A 16831-nucleotide genomic window follows, 5' to 3' on the forward strand; every position below is an offset into this window, starting at 1 on the left:
GTGCTGTTGGCAGAACCGGAACACCAGTTGGCTAAAGTCTAACAGGATCATCAGCCCTTCTCCTGCCAGCAGTGCAAGGGATAAGAATAGTTTACACTGAATATAGTGCAGCGCCCAGGGGTTGCAGGCACTGAATTCAGTCCGATAATTATCATTACCACTACATTTCCATGTTATTAGGCTTCCATTTTCTTTCTTTGCTTAATATCTCAGCATTGGTGATTTCATTTTTAGAACGGGTTTTGTTTTTTTTTTTTTCTTCCCCAGCGTGCTTTGTGGATTTTCTATTTTACTTTGTTTCTTTACTTCACATGCCAAGCTAATGAATTAGTGGTGTATTTAAAATTTTTTTTTTCTGAACAGGCCGCTCTTGGGAATTTGGGTTCATACACATTTTTAATGATTTCTATTCTGGGATTCTTTGATTTCTTTCAGCATTTTGAATTGTGTCTGTTCCAATGACATTATAGAAGTTAGGAGAATAATAACAGCTGAAAGTAAATCACATAATGAGGCTGTCAGGCTAAGAAGATCGCATCCGAGAAACACAACTTAGGAAAGTACACAGTGTTTTCCAAGAAGTGTGAGAAGTGCAGTCAGTCCCCAACTTCCACTGTTTCCTGGGCTGCATGGCGGCCAGTAGGAGGAGGTGAATGAAGAAGCCTGACTCTGAGCCTAGCAGCTGCAGTGGCCAAGTGCTATGCTGTTGTCATCAATATTGAAGGTTGCTTTGCTTCACACATGGGAAGTAGCCAGCAACATTTCTGTCGCTACTGGAGATGAACTGGGTTAGTAACTAACTTCCAACTGTTCATCATAATTTTTAGATAGAGTCAAATGAGTCATTATTCTGAGGAACTGGAAAATTTGGCTGTTATTTTAAAATGCATTTTCTTCTGCGTGGCCCTGAAGAAGCACATAGGGTGCTAATGGGAAACTGTGAAATGCACCTTGGGTAGTGTAACCGTTTTATTTGTCCTAATCTGACTTTGGGGATCAGCTAGCACTTCCTGTGGAGCTTCTGGCTAACTTGTTACCCTAATTTATTCAGAGAAAATAAATAAGTAAACATCCCCAGGGCTTCCAAGCCACTTTGAGAGAATGCTAAAATCCTTTGACTGAACCAAGAAAATCACTTCAATAAAAGTAAATACCACTAAAGACTTCTGGCATGGAAAACACGGGTTTGCATTTCCCCTAAGCAGGGTGATAACTGCTGGTTTTATCCCAGTCTATGCCACTTTAGGATAAAACCTAGAAAACAATTATGAAAAGGAAATTCGAGGACCTTGCCAGCTGTTGCAGTGGTGTTGGCTCTCTTGAAAGCAGCAGTTCCGGGACTGAGGAGGTGGGTGTGGGTGACAGCTGGTCTTACCTTGGTGGTTTCAGCATGATTCTGTGCCTCCTGGAGAATGGCGCTGACACGGTGTGCAGCCAGGGGGATCTGACCGTTGGGCTGGGAGGCACCTGCTTTAGGTCCTGAGATGGAGGAAGAGAGAAAAGAAGAGCGAGTGAGGCATCTTTGACGTTCCGGAACATGTATCTGAAAATATCAAGCAGTTTGAAAGGATCCACAGGCATGGTGGAACACACAGGCCTTGTGGGCAGCCGCAGGCAGTCGCCCCTTTTGTTTACACTTAAACATATGGATGGAGACATCAGCACAGACAATTAGGCTAAGGAGATTCCAGGAAGAGGCAGGAAGAACCGTGTCTCGCTGCTAGACTTCTCACAAGAGATGATGTAGGTAATCAGCCACACCTGAAACCTGCATTGATCACCTGTGTGTTTTATTATACCCTTGTAATCTATGATTGATAACATTTTGTGATCTGTTAAGCGAAAGAACTTTTTCGGGAACTCCTCTTTGTAACCCCAAAAGAATTTTAGGTATGTAAATCCTCTGTGTGCCTTCTTGTGTACAACTAGTCATGTTTAAATACTACTGGACTTGTTGAATAAACGAGCCTTGATCAGGATTTGTCTTGGCTCCATTCTTTGCGTCCTTGTCCCTGCATTGCCACTCTCTGTTTCAGGAAACCCGGTTCTTTGTGCTGCAGGCCGGCACAAGGCCTCAATGAAAATCCTGTGTTCTTGTGGCTGTATTAGTCTGTTTCCTGTTGCTGTAACAAAGTGCCTGACACTGGGTAACTTTATGAAGAAAAGAGGTTTCTTGGGCTCACAGGTCTGGAGGTGCCAGCTTCTGCTTGGCTCTGGTTAGGGCCTCGTGGCAGATGTTGTCATGGTGGCGGGAATGTGTGTGAGTGATCACAGGAGCACATGTGTGAGAGTAGTCACATGGGGAGACCAGAAGCCAGGAGGCAGGAGGAGCCAGCCTTGCTCTGTTTATAACAACCTACTCTTTTAAATGTTTATTTATTATAGTTTTATTTGAAAGGCAGAGAGAGAGATCTTCCATATACTGGTTCACTCCCCAAATGCCCACAACAGCCATGGCTGGGCCAGGTCGAAACCAGGGGCTGAGAACTCCATCCAGGTCTCCCACATGGGTGGCAGGGACCCAAGTGCTTGAGCCATCACCTGCTGCCATCCAGGGTGCTCATTAATATGAAGCTGGAATTGCAATCAAAGGTAGGACTTGAACCAAGAACTGAGATGAGATACGGTGTCCCAAGCACCCTCCTAACAACTGAGCCAAACATCGGCCCCTGTAACAACTCACTGGTGAATCATGAGACTGAATTGTGAGACCAGCGTTGCTCCCTTTTGAGGGCAGTGTCCCCTGTGACACCATCACCTTCCTTTGGGCCCCTCCTCTTCAAGGTCCCACCAGCTCTTAATAGCGCTGCACTGGGGACTGAGCTTCCAACACATGAATCCTTGGGAGTACACCACACTCAAACCCTAGCAGTGGCAAAACTTCACATGAAATTCAGCAAAAGACTTGGGAGAGTCAATACTTGGTAAAACCCATGGAGAAAATCGGATTAACTGCAACCCTAGAGAATAATATGTTCTGATTTTGAAAACTTGCTGGTGATTGGAAAATAAAACCTTAAAACTCATTTTTAAAATGATGCTTATTTAGGCGGGCGCTGCGGCTCACTGGGCTAATCCTCCGCCTGCGGTGCCGGCACACCAGCTTCTAGTCCTGGTCGGGGCGCCAGTTCTGTCCCGGTTGCTCTTCTTACAGGCTAGCTCTCTGCTGTGGCCCGGGAGTGCAGTGGAGGATGGCCCAGGTCCTTGGGCCCTGTACCCGCATGGGAGACCAGGAGAAGCACCTGGCTCCTGGCTTTGGATCAGAGTGGCGCACCAGCCACAGCGGACATTGGGGAGTGAACCAACGGAAAAGGAAGACCTTTCTCTCTGTCTCTCTCACTGTCCACTCTGCCTGTCAAAATAAATAAATAAAAATAATAAAAAAAGATGCTTATTTTTATTTATGTGAAAGGCAGAGGGAGAGAGAGAGAGACAGAGAGAGAGAGAGCAAGCGCTTCTATCTACTGTTTCACTCCTCAAATAATCACAGGAGCCAGGGCCCTGGAACTCCATCCATGTCTCCATGTGTCTCCCAGAAATCCATGGGAAGGATTCAAGTACTTGAGCCATCAGCTGCAGTCTTCCAGGATGTGCAGTAGTAGGAAACTAGATGGGAAGCAGAGGAGCCAGGACTGTAACCAGCTACTGTGATAGGGATGCAGGAGACCCAGGAGTCTCTGAACCACTGCCAAGTGCCTGCCCCTGTTTATGAATGGATAGTTTACTGCTTCAGACAGTTGTCCACTCATTTGAAAAGCCCATTAATCTACATAACAAGTCAAAGAAGGCAGTTAAAGACCTCGGAGATTGTAGAGAAGGGACCGTTTGATGAGGAATAGGATCATTATACAGTCTCAGAGTATGTCTACACAAACTCTGAAGTACAAAATGGAAAATCCGTGTAGGAGATGAGTTGGACTATACTTTAACCAAGGGTTCAAAGTTAACATTTCCAGCATAGTTCAGACATGGCACGCCTTCAACTGTGATACCCTGAGGAGAATGCAACAGCGCTCAGGTGGTGTACCTGCCCCAACTACAAAACCTGAAATCAAAAACTAATTAAAAATTTTTTTAAAATTTTACTTAAAAATTTTTTAAAAACCCAAAAAACAAAACCTGAAACCAAAGATGAAACACCACATGAATCCAAAAATGAGGGACATGCTAAGAATAAATAGCCCCTATTCTTTTTTAAAAATTGAATGTTTTGGTAGACATGAAAAGGTCAAAGGGGACTAAAAATGCAAGATGGCCGCCAACTACAGTGCAGGCTCCTGCACTGGAGCCAGGCCGGGAAAAACACACGGCTATGAGGAGTACTTGGAAACAACTGCCAGAGCTGGAGTATCGACTGTGGTCCAGATGCAAGTGTTCTATCCGTATCAGATAATACATTTCCTGAGTTTGAGAAGTAGGCTGGTGTTACTTAGAAATAGCCTTCTGTTTGCAAACTGGAATTTTAAGGGACAAGAGGGGCATGACCTATGCCACCTACTCTCAAATGGTTCAGAAACACAGGTGTACTCAAATATGGATAAGACGTAGAAGGGAAGAGAGAGACTGAGAGAGACAGCTAAGCAAATGCAGCAAAATGTTCCATATTGCTGACCTACAGAAGGTTGCATGGAAGGTCTTGGTACCATGCTTGCAACTTGTCTGTTAACTTGAAATTCTATTTACATGGTATTTACATTGTATTAGGTGTTATAAGCAATGTGGGAGATGATTTAAAGTATACAGGAGGTGTGTGTGGACTGTATGCAATTTTTTTTTTTTTTTTTGACAGGCAGAGTGGACAGTGAGAGAGAGAGAGAGAAAGGTCTTCTTTTTTGCCGTTGGTTCACCCTCCAATGGCCGCTGCGGCCGGTGCATCGCGCTGATCCGAAGCCAGGAACCAGGTGCTTCTCCTGGTCTCCCATGCGGGTGCAGGGCCCAAGGACTGGGCCATCCTCCACTGCACTCCTTGGCCACAGCAGAGAGCTGGACTGGAAGAGGGGCAACCGGGACAGAATCCAGTGCCCCGACCGGGACTAGAACCCGGTGTGCCAGCGCCGCAAGGTGGAGGATTAGCCTATTGAGCCGCGGCGCCAGCCAAATATTTTTTTATGATGGACTTGAGCATCCTCTTTTTAATCAATAGAAAGCTCATCTAAATTGCTGCAATGACATTCTTCAGAAATTGATTTTAAACAATCTGATTCAACTTAAGAGAAATGAAATCAGCATGTGTTGAGCACTTAGTGTTAAGGGCATTCACATACAGCCTTTTATTACATCCCCAGAGAAACCCTGCAAGGTACTAATTCATTTTTTAAAAAATTTTTTGTCTCAACCATCTTTGAATTCTGAGCACCTGTTGTCACTGCTGTTGGAACACAGGCCGAAAGAAAGAAAAGTTAAGGCACAAAATAATCACAAATTGTGATAAGTGCTCTGAAGAAAACGGTGTAGCAAGAACACATGGAGGGAGCTCACTGTTCCCAGAGCAGTGAGACTGGACATGCTGAGGACACTGTCTTCCCGTGTTGGGTCAGATTCCCCTGACTCTTAACGGCCATGCTTTCCAACTGGGTTTTCCCTGTGAAGCAGCAAGGAACACAGACAGTGTTGCTGTGACAGTCCTTCCACAGTGGAAACCAGTAGTACGAAGCCTTCACTGTAAATGGTGCCAGTTCTTTGAATCATTATTTCCTACACACAAGGTGTCTCATCCACTTAGAAGATCTTAGAACATCTCAGCCACTTAGAAGATACCGGATACCTTCTCTCTCCCACCTTGAGTTTCCTCAGTTACAGAGTGGGAAGAATAATCCACATTTTGCAGGACTATTACAGGAACGAGAAATAGTATACATTGATTCAAAAAGTTCATAGAAACATGTATCATGAAAAAAATAACACATAGATTTCAGTGTTTTTTTGCAGCAAAATAAACATAAATTCTATTTTCCATAAACTTTTGGAACCACCCTCTCACTACGATGTCCTCTTCTTGAAAATACAAACATGGTGCTGTTATGTTCTCCTCAAGCGTCATATTTATGCTCTGATGAGAGATACCTTCCGCTAGTGCACTCTAAATTAAGGATCAGCACTGTGGCATAAAGCATATATTAAAAAAAAATCAAAGCTTTGTTCAAGATCACTTAGAAGAAAATAGATGCCTGGGTGTGTGAGATGCTGGATTGAGCTGAGGTTGAGTCTGAGCATGAGAAAACAAATATTCTGAATGCTGCCTATAAAGTTCTGTTTTAATAAAATGTGTTGGATACATTAAAATAATTTTTTTTTCTCGAAAGACAGGAGAGGGAGAGTGAGCTCCCTTCCTTTGGGTCACTGCCCTTATGCCTGCAACTCAATCCATGCCTCCCACATTTGTGGCAGGGACCCAAAACCCTGAGCCACCACTGTTGCCTTCCAGGGTGTGCATTAGGGAGCCAACTGGAGTCAGGAGTTGGAGCCAAGAGTCAACGCCAGATACTCTGATATCTGGTCTACAAGTGTCTTCACTTGCATCTCAATCATTAGCCAAACGCCCACCTCTGGATAAGTTTTGAACTTGAGATCTGAGCTTTGAATACATGTGGGACTCTCTCTCTTGCTTAGTACCTGTGGGAGGCTGAGCTGTTGTCGCTGTGGTGACGGTCCCCAGGCTCGTCCACCGAGAGGCAAGTCCAGCCCTCGCCACGGCCCGCTGATAGTTGTCATAGAGCGTCTTGCCATACTAGGGAGCAGACACAGGGAAGAAAGAAAGGAAATCACTCATGCCAGATCCTGCACTCAATTGCAACATACACATTGAGAAAACAACAACAACAACTTCATGACTGTTCTTTTCAACCTTTGCCCATTATGGAGTATATTTCAATAAATATGTTTTCGTATGTTCAACAATTCTCCATATTAGCAGAACCAATCAATACTTCCACCTGCACATTAGAGGCGAGACTAAGCCCCATAATTCTTCATGTAACTCTACCCTAGATTCCATCCTGTTTCTCAGCTGCACACCGAGCCTAACCTCTTCAGGGGTAAACTGAAGTCTTGAGCGGAAGTCAACCCTTGGGGTTCACATCAGAGGAGGGGTCTCCGTCTCCGTCTGCATCCCACCCACCTATGTGGGTGATCCAGTGGGCAAATAAGTGAGATTATGTCTGAGGCTTTACCCAAGATGGGTCAAGTGGCTCACGGTAGCACAGAATCTCAGCCCAGGTCAGGAAGGTGATTGGCAGATTCCAGGGAAATCCACATGTGGGCTCACCTTGGCAATCCGTATGCCCATGACCCACTGGTTGAGAGCTCTTGCGTCATCACAGCAGAGGTACTTGATGTACTGAGACTCCTTCTGAATCTGAGGATGCTGGGAAGAAGCAGTTTTAAAGCCAGTTTATAAAATCTTCATTTCCTAGGAACTCAAAGCATCACTCAAAATAGCTTTCAAAAGACTTAACATATATGACTTACTGAGGTAGGGGCAAAAATGGTAGCAATTTTACAATTAGGAAGAGGGGTACTGGGTACTTCTAAAAATGACTAAATCTTGAAAGAATTTAAAAAATCTCATATACTTGAGCATAAGCACATCTTACTAAATTATCAGTAATTATTTTCACTTCTGCATTTTTAACATTTGCAAGTCTTCACAAATCTATCATATTTCTATCTCTCCCAAATCTGAGTTGTTTCTGTGTCAGACAAGGGAACTTACCATTTTAAGTCTTTTATTTTTTTTTTTTTAAGGTGGACACAACTTATACTTGGTCTTTGTGGGATATTTGGTCTTTTAAACAATATTTTCATTTTATTTGAAAGAGAGTTCTCCCATCTGCTCGTTCACTCCTCAAATGCCCACAACAGTCAGGGTTCCCTTGGTCAGGCCAAAGCTAGGAGCCAGGAGCTCCATCAGTGTCTCCCATGTGGGTGGCCAGGACCTGCTGCCTCCCAAGGTGTGTGTTAACAGGAGTCTGGCCTGGAAGGGAGGAGCTGAGACTCTGATTTGGGATGCAAGTGGCGACTTAACTACTGCATCAAACACTCAAAGGGCACTAAGTCTTCACATCAGTGGCACTCTGGCAGGCAGCTGGGGACTAGAGACCTTGCCACTCCTGCCAGCGGCCTGGCCTGTGCTATGATGGCTTTGCCCAGGAAGGATAACCAGGCACAGACTCAGCGCTTGGTGAAGAGTTTAATACAGATTGTATATATTTTACAAAGAAGAAATTGAGGCTCAGAGAAGTTGCTATTACCCTGTAAACTCTTGGGGGAGGGATCTCTTGAATTATCACTCAGAATTTCCATATTCATATTAAGCTATGAAGCCCAAATTCCAGACTTTAACAATACTACAAGAGAATTCACAAATTAAAATACAATTCTTCCTTTTGGCCTTTTGAGCCGATTGAGGGACTCTGTCTGTTTTAAATGTACACTGCTTTCTTTCTTTAGATCTGGCGGCCCTCAGGATCTGCCTCCATCAGGTTTGGAGAAGGAGCATCGCCTGCTTGCTCAGGCTTCCGGCACTCTGCCTCTCACCTGGGCGCAGCAACTCCCCAGAATGCCAGAATGTTGCTGTAACTTTCCAGTCTGGCCAGCAGGTGGAAGCAGAGACACTTTCGAATGACTGCTGCACATTCCATTGTTACCGTCATTCAGTGCTTACTCCTTCATTCTGAATGTTGGATTTTATTTTCACAAATGTCAATAATCTGAACGTAGATTTTCTTTTTCCAAAATGTTACCTTTGGAGGCCCTTACCATTGCAAGTCTCCATGGATTCAGGTAGTTTGTTATGTTAATTAGCCTGAAAGTCATAGTGATGTAAAATACTAAGTTGAGCTCTTATTAGATGGAATAAAACAGTTTACCAGGGCCTGTAGCACTCCCATAGAGGGTAAAGTTCACAAGGCCAATCCAACACCCTGGTCTTTTTTGCACCAAAAACCCAGCTCCCTAAACTACAGCTTCATTCTTTTCCACATTGCCATGTAAAGGGGGTAAGCTGGCTTCTTCTTTTTAAAAAAATATTTATTTATATATTTATTTGAAGGCCATAGTGACAGAGAGAGAGATCTTCCAAATGCCCACAACGGCCAGGTCTGGGCCAGGCTGAAGCCAGAAACCAGGGGCCAGGAACTCCATCCGGGTCTCCCACGTGGGTGACAGGGGCCCAAGTACTTGGGCCATCTCCCACTACTTTCCCAGGTGCATTAGCAGGAAACTGAATGGGAAGTGGAGCAGCCAGGACTTGAACCTGCATTCCTTTTTTTTTTTTTTTTTTTTTGACAGCTAGAGTTAGACAATGAGAAGGAAAGACAGAAAAAGGTCTTCCTTCATTGATTCACCCCTCAAATGGTCGCTATGGCCGGAGCTACGCCGATCCGAAGCCAGGAGCCAGGCACTTCCCCCTGGTCTCCCATGAGGGTGCAGGGCCCAAGCACTTGGGCCATCCTCCACTGCATTCCTGGGCCACAGCAGAGAGCTGGACTGGAAGAGGGGCAACCGGGACAGAATCCGGCGCCCCGACCGGGACTAGAACCCGGGGTGCCAGTGCCGCAGGCGGAGGATTAGCCTAGTGAGCCGCGGCACCAGCCAATAAAATGGCTTTTGAACATGGAACAGAGGCAAGAATGCTTGAACTTGAGTTCTCACAGTGGCTCCTCCCATGCTGACCTTGTCTTGTCCTTTCCATCAGTGGGGCTAATCTCCCCAGATTCCTTCCAGTACACATGTGCTGTGGACAGAGACAGGGGACTCTGACGTGAGGTGACCTCCAGGGTCTCAGCTAAGCCTCCCGACAGGCTCCAGGATCCTTTCTGGCCCCGTTGTTAATGAACGAGTGAGTGTGCTTCTTCCCAATCACGTCTTGGGACCTCACCTGGGGGCTGACTGTGGGGAGCAACCCGGACTAGACTGAGTTACTGGAATTAAGACTTATTCTATGCATCTGCTCTCCCACAATATGGCGCTGGGAGAGAAGAAAACAGCTTCTACACAGGTGCCTCCAGTTCAGCCAATAAACTGTAGGACTCGCTCCTGATTGGAGGAGAGCAGCGTACTCGGCGTGTGGGCAGCCGAGTTGGGATTGGCGGAGGAGGACTATAAAGGAGGAGAGAGACGGCATGCACCGGGAACATCTAAGGGGAACATCTAGCTGAAGGAACACCTGTGCAGCCCCCGAGAAGAGCCTGCCGGCGGTATGCCGCTCCCCTGCGGAAGTGGGGAATGTGGCCAGGGGGAACTGCCCTTCCACGGAGGTGGAAGGGATAGTAGCCAACCCGGGAAGAACCAGCAGCAAACCCGGGGAGGGCCGAGCAGACGAAAGAACAGCGCAGGGTCCTGTGTTGCTCCTCCACGAAGAGGGGGAGCGACAGCTGACTCCCTAACTGAGCCTTGTACTGAAAAATTATTTGCCAAGGGGCTTAAGGAAAATGCTGGCTGCGTGCCACAGGCCAGATTCTTGTGCAATGATTTAATTGCCCTTGGCCTTACAAAGAAAGGAGCCATCTTGGAAATGCACACACAGAAGCCAGGGCAGCTGCAGAAGTTAGAGACCCTCTAAACCACAAAATGAGGAAACAGAGAGGTTGAACCATCTGTGCAAGGCCGAAGGGTGGTGGTAGAACAGTAATGAGAACAAACAGTTCTGGGCACCAAGAAAGAGACGTGGTGGGTCTTCCAAAAGTCCATGGGGAATGTGTACTATGAAAAAAACTGCAAAGGTTTCCAAATGTTTTTGCATCAAAGTAAACATATCTTGTTGATCCATTTTTTTCCCTGAAACTTTTTGAACCATCCTTGCAGATACAAAAAGGAATATGTGATTACTCTGTGCCATGGCACTTTTTCTAATAGCGTTCTTTAGGAGAAGGCACTGGGCCTCTGTGTGGCTGAGGCCTGGGAACCGCAGAGGGAAGTGGCAGGGAGAGCTGCGAAGGCACAGGAGGGAAGGGTCAGGGTCAGCCTGGGATCAGACTGGCACCTGCAGGCCGTGGGGGCCCTCAGACATTTTCAAAACCTAATTTATGGCCGGCGCTGTGGCTCAATAGGCTAATCCTCCGCCTTGCGGCGCCGGCACACCAGGTTCTAGTCCCGGTTGGGGCACCGGATTCTGTCCCGGTTGCCCCTCTTCCAGGCCAGCTCTCTGCTGTGGCCAGGGAGTGCAGTGGAGGATGGCCCAAGTGCTTGGGCCCTGCACCCCATGGGAGCCAGGAAGCACCTGGCTCTTGGCTTCAGATCAGCGCGATGAGCCAGCTGCGGCGGCCACTGGAGGGTGAACCAACGGCAAAAAGGAAGACCTTTGTCTCTCTCTCTCTACTGTCCACTCTGCCTGTCAAAAAAAAAAAAAATCTTTAAAAAAAAAACCTAATTTATTTTGAAAGGCAGAGAGAGAGAGAGAGAGAGAGAGACACTCTCATCATTGGTCTACTCAAATACCCACACACTCAGGGCTGTACATTCTTCAAAAGGAGAAAGCCAGTAAGAATACAGAACACTAAACAGTTTACATAAAACAATTTAATAAAAATTCCCACTCTTCTGGGAAGGAACTGAGGAGTGTGCTTAACACTGTGACTGTGCATGGAGGAGCTGCTTGGGAACAAAAAGGCTCCTCTTCCTGGGCAGAAGGGAGCGCACACTCTGCCAGGCTTGCTCGTGACTCTTGCTCCCAGACCTACCAGGCCCTGCTGGCTCCTCCACCTCTGAGCCTTCTCTGCCCTCTGCAGGCCCCTGGGTCTCTGCAGCACACCCAGGCCTTGCACAGCAGAGCTTTTCAAAGTCTGAGTTCAGTGCCTTGAGACCCAGCATTGCTACTCCTGGTGCAGCCCGGGGTAGCCTCTCGTCCCAGATCAGAGAATTCAGCTCCTGCCATGGTACTAGGACCTGCTCCCAAATTCTGAGTCAGCTTGAGAAGCTGAGTCCTGACCTGTTTTCTGTGTCCGAATCCCCATCCTGGGTGGATACTTAATATGGCAATTAGGATGCTGCTTGGGACACCCATATACCATATCAGAGGTCCTCGTTCAAATCCTGGCTGCTCTGCTTCCAATCCAGCTTCCTGCCAGTGCACACCCTGGGAGGCAGCAGGTGGTGGCTCAAGTACTTGGGTGGGTGACCCGCATTGAATCCTGGGCTCCTGGCTTCAGCCTGGCCTAGCCCTGGCTATTGCAAGCATTTGAGGAATAAACCAGTGGTTGAAAGATCTTTCTCTGTGTCTCTGACTCTGTCTCTTGCTGCCTTTCAAGTAAATAAATTTAAGAAAAGACCAAACGTCTGAAAAATTTTAGGCAGAGATAACAGTCATTGAGGGATGCCATTTGAAGTGAAAGCAATGCTTCCCTTTTTTTTGTTGTTGTTGATAGAAAAAAACGTTATGATGTTACACTTGTGGTTAACTATGCAACATCCAACACTTTATTCCTTAAAAGAACACGGGAACTCAAATGGTTTCCAAATGCAAATTAGGGACCCCTTCTGCCCTACCTTTAAAACGAAGCAGTGGTCCGTGGGCGCTTTATATTTCGCTCTACACTGAGTACCATAGTAAATGTTGACATTCTCAAACTGTATGAAACAGGCCAGGTCCCGAGACGTCTGCAAGACAGGGAAAAAGATAACCCGAGCTGGCACTCAATCATTTGCCAAGGCTGCGCTGGATGGCACGACACAGGAGTACATTTTAAAATAGAGCAATGACTGAACAAAAATTGATGTGAACACTGACTCTCAATGGTTTTCTCAAAGCCAGGCCTGTCCAAGAAATGAAAGCATGCAAGGAAAGAAAGATGCGTGCCTTGGGCCCAGGCATGGTGTGCAAGATGGGTGTGCATAGACTCTCACATTCCAGGACAGCCTGCCCTTGAGACGTCATTGTCATTCCTGATACAGCCAAGACCAGGTGACCACCCAGGCAGAAATTTCATTTTTGGCTTTCGCCATTCTAAATCAGGGATGGCTTTTGTGATTGAGCATTTAAAAAAAAGAAAAAGAAAAAGAATCCCTCAGGATGAACAATGAGAGGCGAATTGGCCGATGAGTAAATCAGCACCCGTGTCATGTTCTTCCCGGGAAGGATGTCTTTCCTGCTGTCAGCGTCGCCATGGAAACAGAGATGGCTCTTTCATGGGTCACACGCTCCGTGCAGACTGCAGGCTCTGCTCCAGGCTCACGTTGGCTCCACTGCTATTTTTCCTCCTTTGTTATCACACAGGGTTCTGTGCCTTCTGAGCAGATACTCTGGGAGGGGTCGTCCGAGCTGGAGCCGCCACTTGGAAGGACATTCCCGTTACATCTGCATGACTCCCGGTCCTTGGTCCTTGTCCCCTGCAGCTTCCTCTCCAGTGCTCATGTCCACGAGCGTGGCCTCTCTGCTCACTCCCTCCGGCCCGAGTCTGGACATGACCAGTGTTGCTTATTGCCTCAGTCTCTGGGGGAGACACCTCTCACTGCTTGTAAGAGAGAGCACCTTTCGTGATAGTCTGTGGCTCTCGGTGTTTCTTTTTCTGTGGATTCTCAATGCATAAGCTGAATCTGTCTTCCAGGAGTGTGTCTATGGTTTTCTTCCTGACTGTGGATGTCATGCCTGGTTATCCACGCTGCAGCTGCCCTCTCTGGCTCTCTGCCTAGGCTTTCCCTTATCGTGTGGTGGTTTGGGCCAAAAAGAATTGGAAACAACTTGACACCATCCAATCGGCCAGTTTTCCCCTTGCCATTCTGAGAATCTGCTTTTGCTCAAGATGGCTTTACCCATCCCAGTTATGAAAATAGTAACCCATATTTTCTTTTATAATTGTATACTCTTTTTTTCCCCCTAAAGACATTTTAATCAACCTGGAAGTTAGTTCGGTACAATGAACGGGGTAGAAAACCATTTTCTCCAAGTGTATGTACAGTCATTTTAGTGCTGTGTGTTGCCTGCCGCTTTCCCCATCACCATAAAATGCCAACTGTAGCTTCCCTTCCATTACGTGGCTGTGTGCTGGTCTGTCTGTCTCTACCTGTACTGTTTTTATTTACAGGTTTGACTTCTGGGAGGCAGAGGTCTATTTCAATGGTCTTCACAATTTTTTGGAAGGAGGGACTGTCTTCTTTGGTGCATTGTCTCTTTCTGGTGAATGTTAGAATTAGTCTGTGAGCCTCAAGTAAAAAAAATCCTGTTGAAATTTCAATAGGGGTTGCATGGAACTTACAGAAAAATTTGGGGAGAATTAATATCTTTTCATCCAGCCATGTGATACATTTCCATCTATCCAGTTCTGCTTCATTTTCTTTATTAAATTATAATAATGTAATAAATTATAATAAATATAGTAACAATCTTATATATCCTGTGGTGTATGGGTCTTGAACATTTCTTAAGTTTATTGCTAGACATTTTGCATTTTTTTGTTTCTACCATGCATGGATTCTTTTGCATTGTATTTCAGTTTGTTTTGTTTGGGTAAAGGAGAATACTTATTATATATTTTTTTTGGTCTTCTTAGTTTTCTTCTCTTGTCTTGTCTTATATTGTAAGGTAGACATTTATATGAACTGTGAATTTGAGCGTTTTTACCTCTTCTTCACTAATACTTACACTTCTGATTCTTTTCTTCGATTTATTGGTTAGCTCCTCCTTCCTAATGTTAATGGTAGCAGTGGGAGAAAGCATTCTTATCTAATTCTATTGTGAACACTTCTAATTTTTAGTCAGTGTGCTCCTTGCCATAGGTTTATGTCTAGATCCGCACTGAAATTCTAAAGACATAAGATTTCGAAAGCAAAATGAATTATCTGTCGATCAACTGTTAGGTCCCTGGTGTGGGCCTGGAAGACGGCACAGATGGGAACACATCAGTTCTAGACTGAGACCCGGCTAAGATGCTGGTGCCCCAGGAGGAGCAGAGCTGGGGCTGCCGGGGGCCACGCGTTGCTCATGGAGCGCTGTGCCTTCCCACAGGGACACCGGACCTGGCCGGCCACCGTGACGTCAGCTGTCTGGGAAGGCAGGTTAGGCCATTTCAGAGGCAGCCTGCAATCCATCAATATGCCATTTGGTGGTGCCCTGGATTCAGAAGTGAAGGAAAAATGCTTTGGTCCACCCCAGATCCAGACACGAGATCCGACTCTATCCCCCAGCTTTTCGCAGGAGGACCACAGACGGAAGTGCCCTAACCCTTTAAGCAGGGTCTTAGAGGGCGTCAGCGGTGAGAATGAGAACTCAAATGACTTCTTAGAGAAGAACAACTCATTCTATGTGTGTCGATTTGAGGCCGTCATCTCAAATCACCAAGTTAAAGTGAAATGGTGTCTAAAATACTTTGCTAAATGAGACGGGGAAATGCTTGGTGTACCTCAGAGAGCAATTTAAATGCTGCGAGCGTAAGGGCTAGAAATCTCAACCAAGATCTTCTCAAGACTTCTAACACTTCCGTGAGCCAGGTCTAAGAAGCAGTACTGAGGTGAGCGCGGCACAAGAGACTGAGGAGTTTTGGGGGATAAAATTCTTTAACCTTCACGAGAGAGCAATGGACAGAGCCCAAAGGACTGCAGCAGTTCTGTCCCATAGGACATGTCCTTGTGTAAATGTTACAGCACCACAGATCTCACAGCCACAGAGAGGCCAGGGAAATGTGCCCCTAAATGACTGGTAGCCACAGTGCTTTTCTGGTTTTGTGTGTGTGAATTCTGACCTTCGTCTTTCCCTTTGGGACATAGTAAATTCCAGAAGCCCGTAAGAGGAAATAGCGCCGTTTCCAGGATTTCTTTCCGTCTTCTTTCAGATACAGAGCTCCTTCAAGTTCAGGTACAATGATGGACGTGCCACAGAAGCTTTCCTGAAATTGACATGCCGTTGAGGTTAAACACAGGGAAAGGAAAGCTGGCACAACACACACTCTTGTCCACACTCCCATAAACTTACAAATTAGCCTTTAGACAGAAAGTCAGTTTTGCCTGCAACTCTCATGGGATGCACATGTTTGTACTCTATGGCATTTGTCAGAGAGGAGGAAGAGTAACACGGGAGTGCAGGGCCATGCTCTGTGGGGAGGGTGTTTGGCCTGGAGGTTGAGACAGCCACATCCCATCCTGGAGTGTCTGGTTTGAGACACTATAGGGGCCTGGTCTGAGTTCCGGGTTTTTAGCTTCAACCAGACCCAGTCCAGCTCTGGCTGTTGTGGGCAGCTGGGGAGTGAACCAGTGAATAGGAGCTCTCGGTCTCTCAGCTTCTCAAAAAACACAAATCAATAAAAATAATAGAGTTCTGGCTCCTGGGTTAGCTCCCCGCGTTCTTGACCATTGAGCTCTAGGCCCATGGGCCGTGACCCAGCAGTCTCCTTACTTGTGAAAGCAGAGAGATGAGAAACAACCCATTTTCACCAGGTACATTGTGAGTGTATATAAACATGGTTTATAAAAGCAATCACTTAGAAATGGGCACTGCTGTTATTACAAATAGGAAATGAGAAAAATGATTATTCTTCCTAAGTAAAATGACCACTGTAGTTGACCCTCGGTATCCATGGGGAGCAGTTTCTGGATCTCACGTGGTTACCAACGTCCTTGGCTATTTAAGTCCCTGCTATGAAGTGGCATGGTATTTTCACAGAACCCATACTGCTCCCCATATACTTTAACTCCTCTCTAGATCACTCACAATACCTAATACAATGTAAATGCCATATAAACACTCTTTGTGGGGACCAGCTTTGTGGTAAAGTGGGTACAAGCTGATGCCTGTGACACCAACATCCTGTATAGACACCAGTTCAGGACCTGGCTGCTCCACTGCTGCTGATCTAACTCCTTTTTTTTTTTTTAATATTTGTTTATTTATTTGAAAGACAGAGTT

The 16831-nt window shown here is 46.1% G+C and overlaps 1 protein-coding gene across 1 annotated transcript in view; it reads right to left on the minus strand.

Annotated features, from left to right (window-relative positions):
* Positions 1-16831, minus strand: part of APBB1IP (amyloid beta precursor protein binding family B member 1 interacting protein) — a 102744-nt gene that overhangs the window by 1474 nt on the left and 84439 nt on the right. Inside the window, exons 9-13 of the mRNA XM_051820970.2 lie at positions 15672-15815; positions 12484-12594; positions 7265-7363; positions 6613-6727; positions 1376-1479 (exon numbers count right to left, since the gene is read on the minus strand). Of these exons, the coding sequence (XP_051676930.2) occupies positions 1376-1479; positions 6613-6727; positions 7265-7363; positions 12484-12594; positions 15672-15815 (573 nt within the window). The remainder of the gene's footprint in view (positions 1-1375; positions 1480-6612; positions 6728-7264; positions 7364-12483; positions 12595-15671; positions 15816-16831) is intronic.

Source organism: Oryctolagus cuniculus, chromosome 13, assembly GCF_964237555.1.
Source record: "Oryctolagus cuniculus chromosome 13, mOryCun1.1, whole genome shotgun sequence".
Taxonomy (NCBI): domain Eukaryota; kingdom Metazoa; phylum Chordata; class Mammalia; order Lagomorpha; family Leporidae; genus Oryctolagus; species Oryctolagus cuniculus.